Source organism: Oncorhynchus mykiss, chromosome 3, assembly GCF_013265735.2.
Source record: "Oncorhynchus mykiss isolate Arlee chromosome 3, USDA_OmykA_1.1, whole genome shotgun sequence".
Lineage (NCBI taxonomy): Eukaryota > Metazoa > Chordata > Actinopteri > Salmoniformes > Salmonidae > Oncorhynchus > Oncorhynchus mykiss.
This window is the reverse complement of record NC_048567.1, coordinates 50,917,713-50,934,609: the sequence shown is the minus strand read 5'-3', so window position 1 is coordinate 50,934,609 and position 16,897 is coordinate 50,917,713. Positions and strand designations below refer to the sequence as shown.

At 41.7% G+C, this 16,897-nt stretch overlaps 1 protein-coding gene across 22 annotated transcripts in view; it reads left to right on the top strand.

The window, feature by feature from the left end:
* Positions 1–16,897, top strand: part of LOC110520155 (muscleblind-like protein 2a) — a 37,858-nt gene that overhangs the window by 16,419 nt on the left and 4,542 nt on the right. For 3 of the 22 annotated variants that reach the window (XM_021597261.2, XM_021597262.2, XM_021597259.2), the window contains exons 3-9: positions 10,659–10,844; positions 10,936–11,160; positions 11,328–11,582; positions 14,604–14,657; positions 15,041–15,194; positions 15,477–15,512; positions 16,057–16,092. In XM_021597261.2, coding sequence (XP_021452936.1) covers positions 10,659–10,844; positions 10,936–11,160; positions 11,328–11,582; positions 14,604–14,657; positions 15,041–15,194; positions 15,477–15,512; positions 16,057–16,092 — 946 coding nt within the window. The remainder of the gene's footprint in view (positions 1–10,658; positions 10,845–10,935; positions 11,161–11,327; positions 11,583–14,603; positions 14,658–15,040; positions 15,195–15,476; positions 15,513–16,056; positions 16,093–16,897) is intronic. The other 19 variants (XM_021597268.2, XM_021597269.2, XM_021597264.2 and 16 more) reach the window with 12 other exon arrangements.

The following is a 16,897-nucleotide window of genomic DNA, read 5'->3' as shown; positions in this document are numbered from 1 at the left end:
TATGGAGTTGGTCCCTTCTTTGCTGCTACAACAGCCTCCACTCTTCTGTGCAGACCTTCCACTAGATGTTGGAACATTGCTGCAGGGACTTGCTTCCATTCAGCCACAAGAGCGTTAGTGAGGTCGGGCACTGATGTTGGGCGATTAGGCCTGGCTCGCAGTCGGCCTTCCAATTCATCCAAAATGTGTTCGATGGGGTTGAGGTCTGGGCTCTGTGCAGGCCAGTCAAGTTCTTCCACACCGATCTCGACAAACCATTTCTGTATGGACCTCGCTTTGCACACGGGGGCATTGTCACGCTGAAACAGAAAAGGGCCTTCCCCAAACTGTTGCCAAAATGTTGGAAGCGCAGAATCATCTAGAATGTCATTGTATGCTGTATTATTAAGATTTCCCCTCACTGGAACTAAGGGGCCTGAACCATGAAAACAGCCCAGACCATTATTCTTCCACCACCAAACTTTATGCATTGGGGCAGGTAGCATTCTCTTGGCATCCACCAAATCCAGATTAGTCCGTCGGACTGCCAGATGGTGAAGCGTAATTCATCACTCCAGAGAACGCGCTTCCACTGCTCCAGAGTCCAGTGGTGGCGAGCTTTACACCACTCCAGCTGACACTTGGCATGAAGCATGGTGAGCTTAGGCTTGTGTGCGACTGCTCAGCCATAGAAACCCATTTCATGAAGCTCCCGGCGAACAGTTCTTCTGCTGATATTGCTTCCAGAGGCAGTTTGGAACTCAGTAGTGAGTGTTGCAACCAAGGACACATGATTTTTATGCGCTACGTTCTTCAGCATTCGGCAGTCCCTTTCTGGGAGATTGTGTGGCCTACCACTTCGTGGCTGAGCCGTTGTTGCTCAGAGACGTTTCCACTTCACAATTAAAGCAACGGGGAAGCTCTAGCAGGGCAGAAATTTGACGAATTGACCTGTTGGAAAGTTGGCATCCTATGAATGTGCCAACCTGTCAGCAACGGGTGTGGTTGAAATATCAGAACACTAATTTGAAGGGGTGTCCACCTACTTTTGTGCATGGTGTATAAAGATTAGCTGGCAACTCACTAGCACGTGGGCTTGTGCTTCAAATCAAATTGTATTGGTCACATACACGTGTTTAGCAGATGTTATTGTTCCTAGCTCTGACAGTGCAGTAATATCTAACAAGTAATATCTAACAATTTCACAACATATACCCAATTCACACAAATCTAAATAAAGGAATGAAATTAAGAATATATAAATATATGAGTGGCATAGACTAAGATACAGTAGAATAGTGTAGAATACTGAATATACCTATGAGATGAGTAATGCAAGATATGTAAACATTATTAAAGTGACTAGTGTTCCAATTATTAAAGTGGCCAGTGATTTCAAGTCTATGTACAGTGCCTTGCGAAAGTATTCGGCCCCCTTGAACTTTGCGACCTTTTGCCACATTTCAGGCTTCAAACATAAAGATATAAAACTGTATTTTTCGTGAAGAATCAACAACAAGTGGGACACAATCATGAAGTGGAACGACATTTATTGGATATTTAAAACTTTTTTAACAAATCAAAAACTGAAAAATTGGGCGTGCAAAATTATTCAGCCCCTTTACTTTCAGTGCAGCAAACTCTCTCCAGAAGTTCAGTGAGGATCTCTGAATGATTCAATGTTGACCTAAATGACTAATGATGATAAATACAATCCACCTGTGTGTAATCAAGTCTCCGTATAAATGCACCTGCACTGTGATAGTCTCAGAGGTCCGTTAAAAGCGCAGAGAGCATCATGAAGAACAAGGAACACACCAGGCAGGTCCGAGATACTGTTGTGAAGAAGTTTAAAGCCGGATTTGGATACCAAAATATTTCCCAAGCTTTAAACATCCCAAGGAGCACTGTGCAAGCGATAATATTGAAATGGAAGGAGTATCAGACCACTGCAAATCTACCAAGACCTGGCCGTCCCTCTAAACTTTCAGTTCATACAAGGAGAAGACTGATCAGAGATGCAGCCAAGAGGCCCATGATCACTCTGGATGAACTGCAGAGATCTACAGCTGAGGTGGGAGACTCTGTCCATAGGACAACAATCAGTCTTATATTGCACAAATCTGGCCTTTATGGAAGAGTGGCAAGAAGAAAGACATTTCTTAAAGATATCCATAAAAAGTTTGCCACAAGCCACCTGGGAGACACACCAAACATGTGGAAGAAGGTGCTCTGGTCAGATGAAACCAAAATTTAACCTTTTGGCAACAATGCAAAACGTTATGTTTGGCGTAAAAGCAACACAGCTGAACACACCATCCCCACTGTCAAACATGGTGGTGGCAGCATCATGGTTTGGGCCTGCTTTTCTTCAGCAGGGACAGGGAAGATGGTTAAAATTGATGGGAAGATGGATGGAGCCAAATACAGGACAATTCTGGAAGAAAACCTGATGGAGTCTGCAAAAGACCTGAGACTGGGACGGAGATTTGTCTTCCAACAAGACAATGATCCAAAACATAAAGCAAAATCTACAATGGAATGGTTCAAAAATAAACATATCCAGGTGTTAGAATGGCCAAGTCAAAGTCCAGACCTGAATCCAATCGAGAATCTGTGGAAAGAACTGAAAACTGCTGTTCACAAATGCTCTCCATCCAACCTCACTGAGCTCGAGCTGTTTTGCAAGGAGGAATGGGAAAAAATGTCAGTCTCTCGATGTGCAAAACTGATAGAGACATACCCCAAGCGACTTACAGCTGTAATCGCAGCAAAAGGTGGCGCTACAAAGTATTAACTTAAGGGGGCTGAATAATTTTGCACGCCCAATTGTTCAGTTTTTGATTTGTTAAAAAAGTTTGAAATATCCAATAAATGTCGTTCCACTTCATGATTGTGTCCCACTTGTTGTTGATTATTCACAAAAAAATACAGTTTTATATCTTTATGTTTGAAGCCTGAAATGTGGCAAAAGGTCGCAAAGTTCAAGGGGGCCGAATACTTTCGCAAGGCACTGTTTATAGGCAGCAGCCTCTAATGTGATAGCGATAGCTATTTAACAGTCTGATGACCTTGAGATAGAAGCTGTTTTTCAGTCTCTCGGTCCCAGCTTTGATTTCCCCTATACTGACCTCGCCTTCTGGATGATAGCGAGGTGAACAGGCAGTGGCTCGGGTGGTTGTTGTCCTTGATGATCTTTTTGTCCTTCCTGTGACATTGGGTGCTGTAGGTGTCCTGGAGTTCAGGTAATTTGCCTCCGGTGATGCGTTGGGCAGACCGCACCACCCTCTAGAGAGCCCTGCGGTTGTTGTGGGCGGTGCAGTTGCCGTACCAGGCGGTGTACAGCCTGACAAGATGCATCTGTAAAATTTGTGAGGGTTTTAGGTGCTAAGTCAAATTTGAGAGATTGTTTTAGATTTTAGGTGTTTTAGGTGCCAAGCCAAGCCAAATTTGAAAGATTGTTTATGAGACCTGTGCTCATTTTCTTAAATGCCTGCTACAAGAAGTTAGTCATTATTAGTGAAAGTGCATTATGCGTGGTTCCGGTTAAATTTGTAACAAAAAGGGCATTTTCATAGACTGACTTAAAATCCAGATCAGGGATTTTTTTTTTTAAAGCAGGTTAAACTATTTTGATGAAATAATTAAAATATCAGTAGGTCTTATGATTGTGGAAGGCTATGTTTTGCTTATAATTTCACAAGCTCTAAATTCATTACATTATTGCTGATTGTTTTACATGCAGTGTATTATCTTTTAATTGTACAATAAAGATTATTTAGAGAAAGCATTATATATCGTAAATCGACCATTATTTTGAAAAACTCGAAATAGGAGTTTTTTGGCCATATCGCCCAGCCCTAGATGACATCCCTGAGAGATATTGAAAGCAGCAGCAGGAATATTAATGGAACACGCATTCCATGCCTACTGAATGGCTGTCAACATAGCTCAGAGTGTGAAACTGAATCTAGTCCTAATTCCCTCCTGACACATTTGGGAGGAAATGAGACTTGAAGACTTCATGTTTCAGGTGGTTAAACAAGGCTGACACCAGAATGGTGAAGTGTGGTGAGCAATACAAATGTTTATTCTGCTTCTGGGTACGGGACAAAAGCTTATAGGCTTATAACATGTCAAAAAGACAATACACGCAGTGTCCTCAGAATCACTTTTAATCCCCTTAACCTGTATCCCAAACAGTACTGAGGAGCAAATATGAATTGTATCTTTTGTGCTCAGGCCACTCCCCAGCATTTCGGGCTGTTTTGTTTATTGCGTGGTGTTTAACATTCAGTGTGTGGGTGGAGTGGCCAGCATAGCACAGCACATGCTGTTATACTGGGATTAGTCTAATTTATCCGCTCCATGTCTGCTGCCGCGCTAACAAAGATTTATGAACCGAGCTGCCACCAGATACAGTACATCACAAAAATGGCCACTCTGTTTCGTGAGCTTGTACTTTTATTGGCCGGTAGATCATGTATTGTGTTTCCTGTTTTTGATGTGGGGGGTTTAGGCTACTCCAATGGAAAACATCAAATCTTCTCTTGTTATTCTGTGATATCTCCTCCAAATAGCCTAACGTTGGAAGCAACTATTTATTCTCCTCTCACAATGTAACCTGAGACAATGTGTGATATGACATATTAATATTATATTATGTAAATTGATCACTGAACATCTGCCTCATATTAAGGGTGACTTTGGCATTAGGTGGGTGAAACATGAATAATGCATCGTTGTGAAATTAAATTCTCTAAAGCCGGTGTAAATCCTATTCTGTTAATAGAGCTGGAATTATTTCTAAACAGTGGTATAACTTTTTAAAGTTTTTTCTACCCCTGTAAATCCAGCACTGCCCTCTTGTATTAAGAAGGCCTCCACCATTGCCATTCTTCTAGAACAGCTGTGCATTGAGGGCTAGAGCCAAGGCCAACAGAGGGGTGGACCAGGGGTCGAGTCCACGTGTGAAAGGGAATGGAACTCCACCAATGCTTAACATTTCACAGTAGGAACACGGCTGTCACACCAACCCACCAGGTGAAAGTAACAGAACCAAAGACGGACAGAGATAACTACTCTACACCTCATGAAGAGATCAGAGCTACAGTACATGAGATCTCTACACTCCTTTCTTCTAATGAGGGGGGGCTACATCATTCCCTCACCCCTATTCACCCCGTTCCCTCAGCAGTTGGCACCTGCTCCACCTTCCTTTGAGAAGTAAAGCGAATTGAGGCTCCTGTTCATCACCCAGGGTCATTATTTCTGAGCTGAGCCTGCCGTGCCCCATAGAACCATGTGCTCCCTTTTAGTGTGTTGAGGACCAGGAAATACATGAGCAGAAGAGCTAAATGCCATGAAAGGCCATGCATTGTACAGATGAAAACACTAGAGTATTAAGCCTAATGGCTTCAGACCCAGAATTCCCCCAGACATCGACAGTACCTCCTCTGTTCCCTATACTCACTCAATTTACATAAATCTATAGGCTAGTATGGTATGCTTACCATTTGCATGCGTCTCCCAAAGACCTTTCTGTGCTGCTAACGTCATTATCATTGGTTATTTATACTCCCTACTAGCCTAAGCACTGATTATTGATTCAACATTTCCTCTTAACCTGAATAATGTATATTCATGTCAATATTATTTGCGTCAATTAAAGCATTTCTTGGAAAGGAATACAGCACACACACTTGTAAATGGATCTTGGATAACATTGTGCCTATTCCACTCTCCACTCTGTGTGTGTAAAATAGTTTATGGTAAGATGTTCGTTTTAGGCACTCAGAGGATCAATATGCCTTCTTCAGAAAAGCTGAAAATTATACCAGACCTTTCATTACATTAAACCACAATGAGAATGGACGTATCCTAAGTTCAAGTGTAAATAATGAGTTCAACATCTGGCTGATTAGTGAGGAGTTGGAACCATATTTAGACTTCACAAGCCAGCATGTTGTGTTTTTATTCTACCTACTTCCTGTTGGGCATGGCTATGTAGCCTACCAGACAAAGCCATGAGATCAGATAATCTAAAGAGCACATTAGCGGATAGCTATTGTAGGCCTTCTCTCTTAGAAAAAAGGGTTCCAAATGCATTCTGCGGCTGTCCCCATAGGAGAACCCTTTTTGGTTCCAGGTAGACTCTTTTTGGTTCCATGTAGAACCCTATGTGAAAAGGATTCTACGTGGAACCAAAAGGGGTTCTTCCAAGAGTTCTCCTGTGGGGACAGCCGCAGAACCCTTTGGGGTTTTTAAGAGTGCAGATGCCTTCATGCATGCGAGTATGAGCAGTTGGTGATTGTTGGTTCAGGTGCTACACTCACACGGTTTTCACATTCCAGGCTCATCCAGCATCCTGTTCATGACATCAAAGCCCTCACCACTACCACCTGGAGAGAGAGCTGGAGCTGAGCAGGGCTATAGCAGCCAGAGAATAGCTGATAGGAAGCTGCTCTGCAGCTCAAGATCAGATTCAGTGAAGCAGCAAGAGCCTCTCGTGCTCTTTTACATTACGGTGTATGGCAGTTGGTGGTGTAGGTTGCTGTTGATGTTTGCTGAAGTGGCACACAGTGCGCTGTGGGCCTTTGCCCCCCCCCCTGATGTGGGTTAGGCTGTGGGCTGTGCAGTATTGGGTTAGTGTGAGAGCTGGGTGGGTGAGCGTGTGGCCTAGCTGCAGGAGCTCACTGCAGATGATATGATGTGGGAGAGCAGGAAAACAGGAGGAGGGAAAGGGGAGAGTGTGTGTGTGTGTGTGTGTGTGTGTGTGTGTGTGTGTGTGTGTGTGTGTGTGTGTGTGTGTGTGTGGAATTAGCACTCTCGCTGCAGTGGAAAGCCAGGCTTAAGAGACAACAGCTCAGCTATGTATATTAGCATATTAATTTCTAGTTTCTCAGCAGTTTTTGTTATAGCCCATCTGTAGGATTATTAGAGGAGACACAAACAGGCTACTTAATTACCCCGGGGAATATGAGGTAAGTAAACAATGAATGGTCTGAGGCTGTGTGTTTATTGACAAGGAGTAGCCATGTGAGAGAGATTGTGAAAGTGAAACACAGACCATTCTAAATAGGCCTACATGTTGACTTTGAAATGTTGTCCCAAATGTTGTCTTTTATTAAATATAAATCCGATCAGCTCCAGATAAGTGTCCCACAAACGGATATAAACAGAACTTATGGAGCCAGTGGAGGATTTCCCATTATTGTTTCTCATTGTGTCAACTTAGGCTACCTGACACATCGATGAGCTCTCAACCAAACGAATCCACATGCTTGGAGGACAAAATGCAGCTCTCCCACCACAACCATTCCCATGAGGCATTTAACACTCACTGAACAATGATCCTTTTATCCTGCTGCAGTATTCACACCTCCTCTGGCTGCGTTCGAAACGTTACACCGACACAAAGCATTTTCCTTCATTTAAGTGCTACGCTAATGAATCAGCCCATTACTCTATAGAGCCATAGAACATTCTAACTGCCGATTGTGAATTGCACAAAGAATATAAGTGTAGATCCCATTTCTATGTCTCACTATTTTGTTGGGATCATTTCTAGTCTTCATATAGGTTACTGTCGTTAAATGTTGTCACGTGAAATAGCCTCTGAAATAGCCTAACCTGTGATTCGAAACTTAAACCAGACACTTCGAGCTAGGCTACCTGCAGCTCTCTGTAAACCTTAAACTATTCTGATGTCTGGCGGTCTCCAATTCTGGCCAAGGAACAACTATCATCCTCTCACACCTGAGAAGGATATTACGCTCCTTTAAGCGCAGATAAGAGACCAGTGTGTGGGTTCTGCTCTCTTGTCAGAAAGCAATTGTTACCATTTTGCCAGCTTCCTGGCCTGGCATCAGACTCCAGGATGTCTGGGGCGACCAGAACCTTATAGCAGCCAGCAGAAAGAACTGAGTACGAGGCTGGGGTATCAGGATATTGTGGCTTAAATAGAGCCTTAAGTTGATAGATAACATGAGCTATCTGGGACAGGCCAGAGTACAGACTAAAGCTCTTTTGAGTTGTGCACCTAGGAATAAAGGCTATTACTGTACCTACCTTCAAGGGGAAGGAATTGGGCTAATGGTTGTAGTTCCACAGATCTCTTTAAGTGTACCTGCCTACTCAGTTTATACTGATTGTTCAAAAGTATCTATTGAAGATGTTGTGGGTGTCAAGGAAAAAGATTAAAAAAGCCTATTTGTCAAACTGATGACATTATCTCTTCTTCAGAGACTAGATGCATGGCTGTGTTTTGTGAGCGGTGAACAGGGAGCCTGTGTTGTTTGTCACAGCTGCATGTATGCTCTTCACATCTCTAAATAATTCAGACCCTCTCATTTGCCATGAATGGAAGACACGTAGATGAGGGGCCTGGGTAAGAAAGCCAATTTGAACTCATGCATCCCTAAAGGACTTGGAACCTTTGTTAATGAAGAACACAGAACTGTGTTTTAGCTCTTTTGTTGGCTGAATAAACAGTTAATCTGTGTCTCATTAATGTGGAATAGACTTCCATTGATATAATGGAAGTCTGTGTGTGTGTGTGTGTGTGTGTGTGTGTGTGTGTGTGTGTGTGTGTGTGTGTGTGTGTGTGTGTGTGTGTGTGTGTGTGTGTGTCCGTGTGTGTGTGTCCACAGCGAAAGCTGACAAAAGCACTGTCTGCTTCCCATTCATTGAATAAGCAGCATGACTCAGTTAGCACAGGAAATGCAGAGTTTGCAGTAGACTATGCTGTGTTTTACTTTAGCTAAATGTTGTTATTCGAATGATTTCGTCTGGGAGCCACAATCGATCAGGACTCGTAGGTAAAGAGGTCAGGCCAAATTGCATTACGCAATAGCTCGACTTTAACCCTGATCCACACCCTGACTTTGATATATGGCAACTTTCCAAAAGGGTTTGTCATTCCCTTATGTGGCAGTCCATGTGGGCGTTCCCTGGTAATAATTGATATAAATCTCAGGGGAGAGTCACAAATGAGTTCAGTAGCTCTAATCTGTTTATGAAATTAGTTCCATTGACATGAATTATTGAAGGATTTCCTCATTTGAATATGTAGGACATAGACAGCTAATCTCTCATTAATTCACTCTTTTGACTGACAGTGATATCACTGCTTTAATGATTTGCCAGCAAAATATTATTTAGTGTAATTCAAGTTCAGATTGCTGTCTATTTCAGGTCCCTGCTACTCAGAAGTGAGCTACTCTACTTGTGTGAAAAAAATATTTTGCAATGGGTTTGAGATCGGGCTAAAAATCACTGCCGGGTCAAGTGAGCAGAGCGGAGTAGAGGACGCTATCAGGCTGACATCTAAATTGTTGTGAATGGACTTTGGATTCTACTGTTCCATAACAAAGAGGATGGGATGTCAGTGTGAAGAGATTCCCTACATTGGCAAGCTCAGAGACATTTTCTGGCCATTCAGCTTTTCCCGTAAGCCTCTTTTAGCTGGTAGGTTTAAAGCCTACGGCTAGTTAGCAATAGTGCAGTGGGTCAAAGCTTGCTTTCTTGTCCTCTGTTCATCATCCTACACAACCATCCTTCATTAGGTAAAATTAGCCTATTGAACACGAGCCTACTACTAAGCTTACTTGATCAGTGACCACCTCTTAATGTGTAGACTGTAGGCCACTGATTTCCTGCTAAATTAAAAGTTTTGGCCTATCTATCAACTTTGTACATTATTATTCTCATAAATGACTCATAGTATGTCTGTGGATTACCTGCTGATCATAGAAGCACTTATGAAGTACTTCTGACAAAAAAGTGTTTCAAACAGTTTTCTGTTCCATTACTCTGCGGGCATCCATCCCCTGTGTGCTTTTGTCATAGGGAACAATGTTATCCTCTCCCGTCAATCGTACTGCCTCTATGCCGTAACAATAGCATGATCAAACTGACCTCACTACCTGTCCCCACAGAAAAAGATATTGAGTGTGAAGGCGTGATTCATGTCACCATGATTGTGTTCCCCTGTTATCGCGGTGTCGTGTCCTGTGAGTTGAATGGTCTTGGTCTGAGAGGAGTGGGGTAATGCACGGTCAGGACATGGAAATTGTTGACCCTCAAGAAGAAACTTTCATGAAGGCCATGCTCCTTCCAGCAGTGGTCTTTTGTGTCATTTTGTACTGGATGTCTTTGATGCTTTCCTTGGTTGTCAATGAATTCTAGTGACCCTGTCCAGTATTAATGCTTCATTTATGAAGAATAGGCCTACATATTTATAAATCAAATTAACCTATGCATACTCATGTTAGGCTTAGGGTAGCCTTTTCCTGCAGTCAAATGACCTAGTGGCCTCATGGGGGGAATGTTATTAATATTTTTCATAATTAACAAAGATTTTTTTTAAGCTGAAAATCTAGTATTTCTATGTCAAACAATTTTGTTATATTTCAGTCTTCTGTGATGTATATGAAGTGTAATATTGGGATGCAAACTCAAAATGTAATACATTTGAACTCTATATTTGACATGGTACAGATGTCTTATTTTTTTTAAGCCCATAACCATGTGTGAGAGGTGTATACTTTTGTTTCAAAGTAGATTTGTTTAAGACTACCTAGGAACACTGTGTGACCCTGATTTAGCCCACTGCAGTAAAAGGTTCAGGGAATTTTTCTTTATCTAATAGTCGGCTTTTTTTTGTGTTCTTACTCTAGGGTCGATGTTCAAGAGAAAACTGTAAGTACCTTCATCCACCTTCGCATTTAAAAACCCAGCTAGAGATTAACGGACGCAACAACCTCATCCAGCAGAAGACGGCAGCAGCCATGCTGGCCCAGCAGATGCACTTCATGATCCCAGGCACGAGCATGCAGCCTGTAGTAAGTTACTCATATTCAGTAGTAAGTACAGTTTATTATACACAAAACTCAGATCCTTCATTTCAGGTGTGTAGTAGTGTTTTTACTGACTGTTGTCCCTTCTATTTCACAGCCTACGTTCAATATGAACCAGGGGCTTGGTACAAGCCCTGGTCTCAGCTACTCTCCATATCTTACACCCATGACCTCTATGAGCCATGGGATGAGCCTGATGCCCACCGAGATGCTCCCCAGTACCCCAGTGATGGTCCCTGGAAGCCCCGGTGTCACAGTCCAGAGCTCCAACTCGTCCTCCTCTTCCCCCTCACAGAAGCTGCTGCGCACCGACAAACTGGAGGTATCGAGTCACTTTCACACAAACAAGATCAAGGAAGTATTATTGTCTGATATATGCTTTATATATACATTCGTTATGGAATACCTGTTGAGTGGGTCAAACAGGGTCCATTGCCAGGGTGCTCTACCGTCCTCAACCTCCCTCCCTGTGTGGTTGTCGTGCTGTAGGTGTGTCGCGAGTTCCAGCGGGGGAACTGTGCGCGAGGCGAGACTGACTGCCGCTTCGCCCACCCCAGCGACAGCCCCATGATCGACACCAGCGACAACACGGTCACCGTCTGCATGGACTACATCAAGTCGCGCTGCTCCAGGGAGAAGTGCAAGTACTTCCACCCCCCTGCACACTTACAGGCCAAAATCAAAGCCTCTCAACACCAGGTCAACCAATCGGCCGTGGCAGCCCAGGCAGCAGCTGCAGCCATGGTAAGATGCTTCCCTCCAGACGCGTGGACAGCAGCTTAGAACACACACTATTGGCTAGGATAGCTACTGTACTTCTTACTTAAGGGCAACTTGTCCTATTTATTTTCAATACAATGTATTCTACATTCACAGCAGTAGGCTTACTATTTTAATCCTATTCCATTACCCTGAGTTGATTGATTAACCAACATCATAGAATGTGGAGCACCGCTTTATTTTTTATGTATTAAGTAGCTTCATTAAACATTAAAGACTGTTACTTCTAATATACGCTCTTAAGACTCGAAATGACAGTTGCCCAGGATGCAGTAGCCCTCAAGTTGCCTTTAAACGGTCACATAGCATAACCATTCATTTGCGTACAATGGGGTCCGAAATGATTGACACCCTTAATAAAGATGAGCAAAAATCATTCAAATACTGAGCTATATTCTATGCTAAAAATGTTGGGAAATTATATTATTTTATACTAATACAATTGCTCAGAGAAAGAGATTTTGTTTAACAAGTAATCATTTGTTTTCTCTCAAAAAGGTAGGGGTCAAAATGATTGACAACCCTGTTTTCAATTTCTTTCAATACCTCACCTTGCCAGGATAACGGAACTGAGCCTTTTTCTAAATTGTTTAAGAAAACACATTGGGAGTGATCTTAGACCATTCCTTCTTACAGAATCCTTCCAGATCCTTGATATCATTTGTCTGCGCTTATGGACTGCACCGCAGGTTTTCAATAGGGTTCAAGTCCGGAGACTGAAAAAATTTGGATTTTGTGGCCAATTAACCATTTCTTTGTGGATTTTCATGTGTGCTTGGGGTTATTGGCTTGCTGGTATGCGTGGCCAAAGAGCTCCATTTTCATGTCATCTGACCAAAGCACCGGTTCCAATCCAAGTGCCAATGTCATTTAGCAAACTCCAGGCATTTACAGTTGCTACATTTGTGACCACGCACACCAGTGGTGGGTTAGGCGTCGAAATCAGAGTACATGAGCAGAAAATAGCCCCATACCTACTGTAAAATATGGTGGTGCATCTTTGACGTTATGGGGCTATTTTGCTTCCACTGGTCCTGGGGCCCTTGTAAAGGTCATCGTCATTATAAACTTTACAGAGTAACAGGATATTTTTGCCAAAAATGTGGTTGCCTCTGCCAGGATGCTGAAACTTGGCCGCAAGTAGATCTTACAGTAAGACAAAAACCCCAAGCACACATTCAAATCGACAAAGTTGTTAATTGACCACAAAATGAACATTTTGAATTGGCCATCTCAGTCTCCGAACTGGAAACAGGGCAGCACATAAGCTCAGACAAAGGATATCAATAATCTGTAAGATCTCTCTGTGGAGGAATGGTTATCCCTACCATATGTTCTGCAACATTTTCTGAAAGAGGCTCAGTGTCATTACCCTCGCAAGGTGAGGTTTTGAATGGTACTGAAAACAGGGGTGTCAATCATTTTTACCCCTACCTTTTTGAGAAAAAATGTATTACTTGTTAAACTAAATACATTTTTTTCTGAGCATTAGTGTAAAACAATAGAATGCCTACACTTTTTGAGCATACAGTGTAGCTCAGTATTTGAATGATTTATTTTATAGTCATTTTTGCTCATCTTTATCAAGGGTGTCAATCATTTCGGACCCCACTGTATATCTCCTTATGTGACATGTGACGCTAACCTTTACCTAGCTAGCTGTTTAACTAAAGATTCGCTTTGGCCCTCTCCTTTTGCTTCCCATGCTTTTTGAAAATATATTTTCAAATTGCCAGCTACTGCAAAGTTAACCCTGTTTCTATAGCTACTGTCTTGTTTCATTGCCATCTATTGCCTACTGTTGGTTTTGCCTTTATCTTAAACTTCCAACAAGTCTAAGAATAAAGGATCTGCTAATTACTATGGGTTAAGAAAAACGTCCATAGATTCACCAGCAACCTTCGAACAGCTGATTCAACATTTAACATTACTCGAATCAAATGTACGCAATTCCCGTAATAGCACATTTAGACTTTTATTTTTGCACTTAAAAAACAACAACATGCATGGCCTTTCTTAGAATGTGCTGTATCTTCCACCCTAGCTCTGCTACTTTCCATTCCTCCATGTATTTTTATCATCAGTTGTGTGGTCATTTTTTGCATGGTTTTACACTGATATTATTGCTAGAGAGTTGGTAAATACGTTAGGGCCTTGATACGTCTGTAATGCTGAGGGATTTTGTAGTGTAGTGAAGGTATACTTTGAACAGGAAAATGTGTTCTTGTGACAAATGTGCCAAGAAACAAAAATGGCAAATCCGATGCCTAATATCATAATAAACAGAGCTCCACATTCTGTGTATAGGTTATCATCAATGCAGTGGTTATAACATTCTCTCTCTGCTCCCTATTTAGTATGTCATTAAAACGCACAAGATGACATGAATCACGCCTAGCTCTCGGTAGAGATACATTTCCCAAGGAGGACCTCTCACAGTAGCCTAGCTAATGCCCTTTAGCGTTACCTTCTGTCTCCATTTCATATTGACGTGTGTCATGTACAATTCTGGTCCTTTAAAGCAATTGTAGGTCAATGAATGCATTATTACAACATTTATTTAGTAGTCCACACTGTATATTCAAATTGATAATGTATTGATAATGATGAACAACTATTGATTAACTACTGTTGTGTTTCCTACATAGCAAATAACCTTAGTCCCAATGTTGTTGCACAGTATTGTTGTAATTGTAAATCCTATTAGATTAAGCTATTAACGAGTATAGTAGACGCTTACATACTAATTCAGGAGTCAGTCGTATATTTCCTTGAATCAGTTAATTTTGTTTATTGTGCATGCCTATTGTTTTGTATGTGGTGGTAAACTGCATTCCGATTATTTTGTTTTGTTTTCTCCTTCTCACCTATCCACAATGCAATGCTGTCCCCATGACGCACCTCTGCTTGCTGTTACCTGTATGTTAATACGCTTGAATCCCATTGGCCCACTGCCATCATGTGCTCGCTGCCTGCTATTAAAAGACTCAGTCGACTGCCAAAGCAATGAAGCGACCCCTCGAGGCAACTGTAGACCTGGTACTTTGACCTTTCACCTTTTGCTTTGCATGTAGCTATTAATTGTACTGTAGCAACTCACATAATTTAATTTGGCATTTTTGTTTTTACAACCTCTTAAGACTCATCTAGTATGTGTACAAAATCCTTCACCATCAGTTATCTTTCAGTAATTGAATAGGTATTTAAAATGTGTTTAAATTAACAGTATGAAGTTTTAGCCATTTACTAATTTCATCATAAATACCTTTATTTTGTCATGTAGTAGTTGTATACAGTTTTGCTCTACTGTTTGGCAATGATTGTACTATAATCTACATATAAAGCTCATAGCCAGTGGATGTTTATAATAGAACTACTGATAAGTGTTTTGGTTGTGTTAACGTGTCGTTTGTACTCGGCAGGCGTTCCCCCATGGTTGCCTGCAGCCCCTACCAAAGAGACAAGCACTGGAGAAGAGCAACGGGGCCAGCTCCTTCTTCAACCCCAGTATGTTGCACTACCAGCAGGCTCTGGCCAATGCACAGCTCCAGCAGACGTCTGCGTTCTATCCCACAGGTACAGCCCAGCTCTGAGTGGGCCAACTGCCCCTATATGACTTGTCCTTTGTAATTCCCTCCCTGATAATGTTTGGTTGGGCATTTATCATGTAGGCTAAAAAGTAGCATATTGTCAGTCAGGTGTCTTTCCTTGTTTTTTTTTGTGCTTTCCTCGTGGCCCAATGTTGCTAGCTAGCTATGATGATTTAATGCAGCACCTTATAATTTGAGCTGTTCATTTTTGAAAATGATGCACGTTTAATGCCGCTGTCAAATACTTAATAGCTCAATGTCCTGGCAGGCAGATATATCAGTGCTTCCAGATTACATCATCCAGGTTAGTTGAAGGAGACCTGCTTTAATCAAATCTATTAAATTCAGGCCATTGGCCTACATTGCTGTGATACAGTACATGGCTAAGTAGGACACTGGATTATTATACCATTAGCTCTTTCTCTCAACATGGCCTTCCTCTGACAGCCATAATCAAACAGCAACAGCCACTATGCACTCTTGTTAGATGCTTTGTCTCACTGCTGAGTTAACTACTGTACTGCCTGGTTGCCCTAGCACTGATGCCCATGTCAGTCGATTAGAGCTATTTTATTCAGCATGTGCCTCCCTCCTTGGAAAACAGTAATCTATCCACACTCTACACGTACACCCACACACTACACTCCCTAAGACGCATCGTTTCTCATGGGCTTGTTTCTGTGTGTGCTCACCAAGCAAAAAAAAAAAAAAAAACTTGGTTTCCATTGAGAGGTTCATGTCTTGCTTGTATTTGGTTTAGAATGTGTAAAAGCATGCTGAAAACTCTAGCTAACCTGTTTTTCCTTCCTTATTGTCCTCTACTCACTTTCCACTGCATAATCACACAGGGTCAGTGTTTTGCATGTCTCCTGCTACCGGCATTGGTAGGTCCCTTGCTTCTTTTTTCTGATATCACCTGTAATGAATGGAGAATATGGGTGAAATGCTCTCGCTGTTCATTTAAAAGATTCTTGTTATTCCAATGTGCCCTTGGATAAACAGTCTCTGGGTCAGGGGGTAAGGGTGGTTTATATATGTTAGGTACCGGCACATTTTAAATCACATGTGAGAAAGTGTATTTTATAATATGTTTTGGCATTTTTTTCTGTTAGCCATGTCCCTGACAAAGCTCAAGGCTTCAATTTATACTCTTCACCATCACCCATTGACCTACTTTGGATTTCATTTGTTTTTTTGAATGTCCTTTGTTCTCTGCAGTGATATTCTCACCGTTGTAAATAATACAGATATTCAAAACACAGGACATCACTGCTGGTTGATATTTCTAGTTCTTTGCTGCTCTGTGGATTAGGACATTTGATTCGTTTCCCAGAGATGTGATCTAAAGTGTCTTGGTCTTTCCTAAAGATCAAATACATCAAATGACGTGTCCTTTATTTGTATAAAATAAGGAACTTATTTCTAACACGACAGTGAAAATTGCCATTCTTAATGATGAGATACTGTAGGGTATGTAAAACATACTTTTTGAATGTCGTAATTGGACACCTTTAGTATCAAATGACAATCTTCTCTGGGAATCGGACAAATATCGGACAAATTTCCTAAACTAAATCAGCTTTCCTCTATTATTTATCCAATGCTTTCTTGCTTTGCGCTGTGATTGCATGCCATCTGCTGGTCTAACCTAATGATGGCTTGCTACTAATGTTTTACTGTATTCACCAT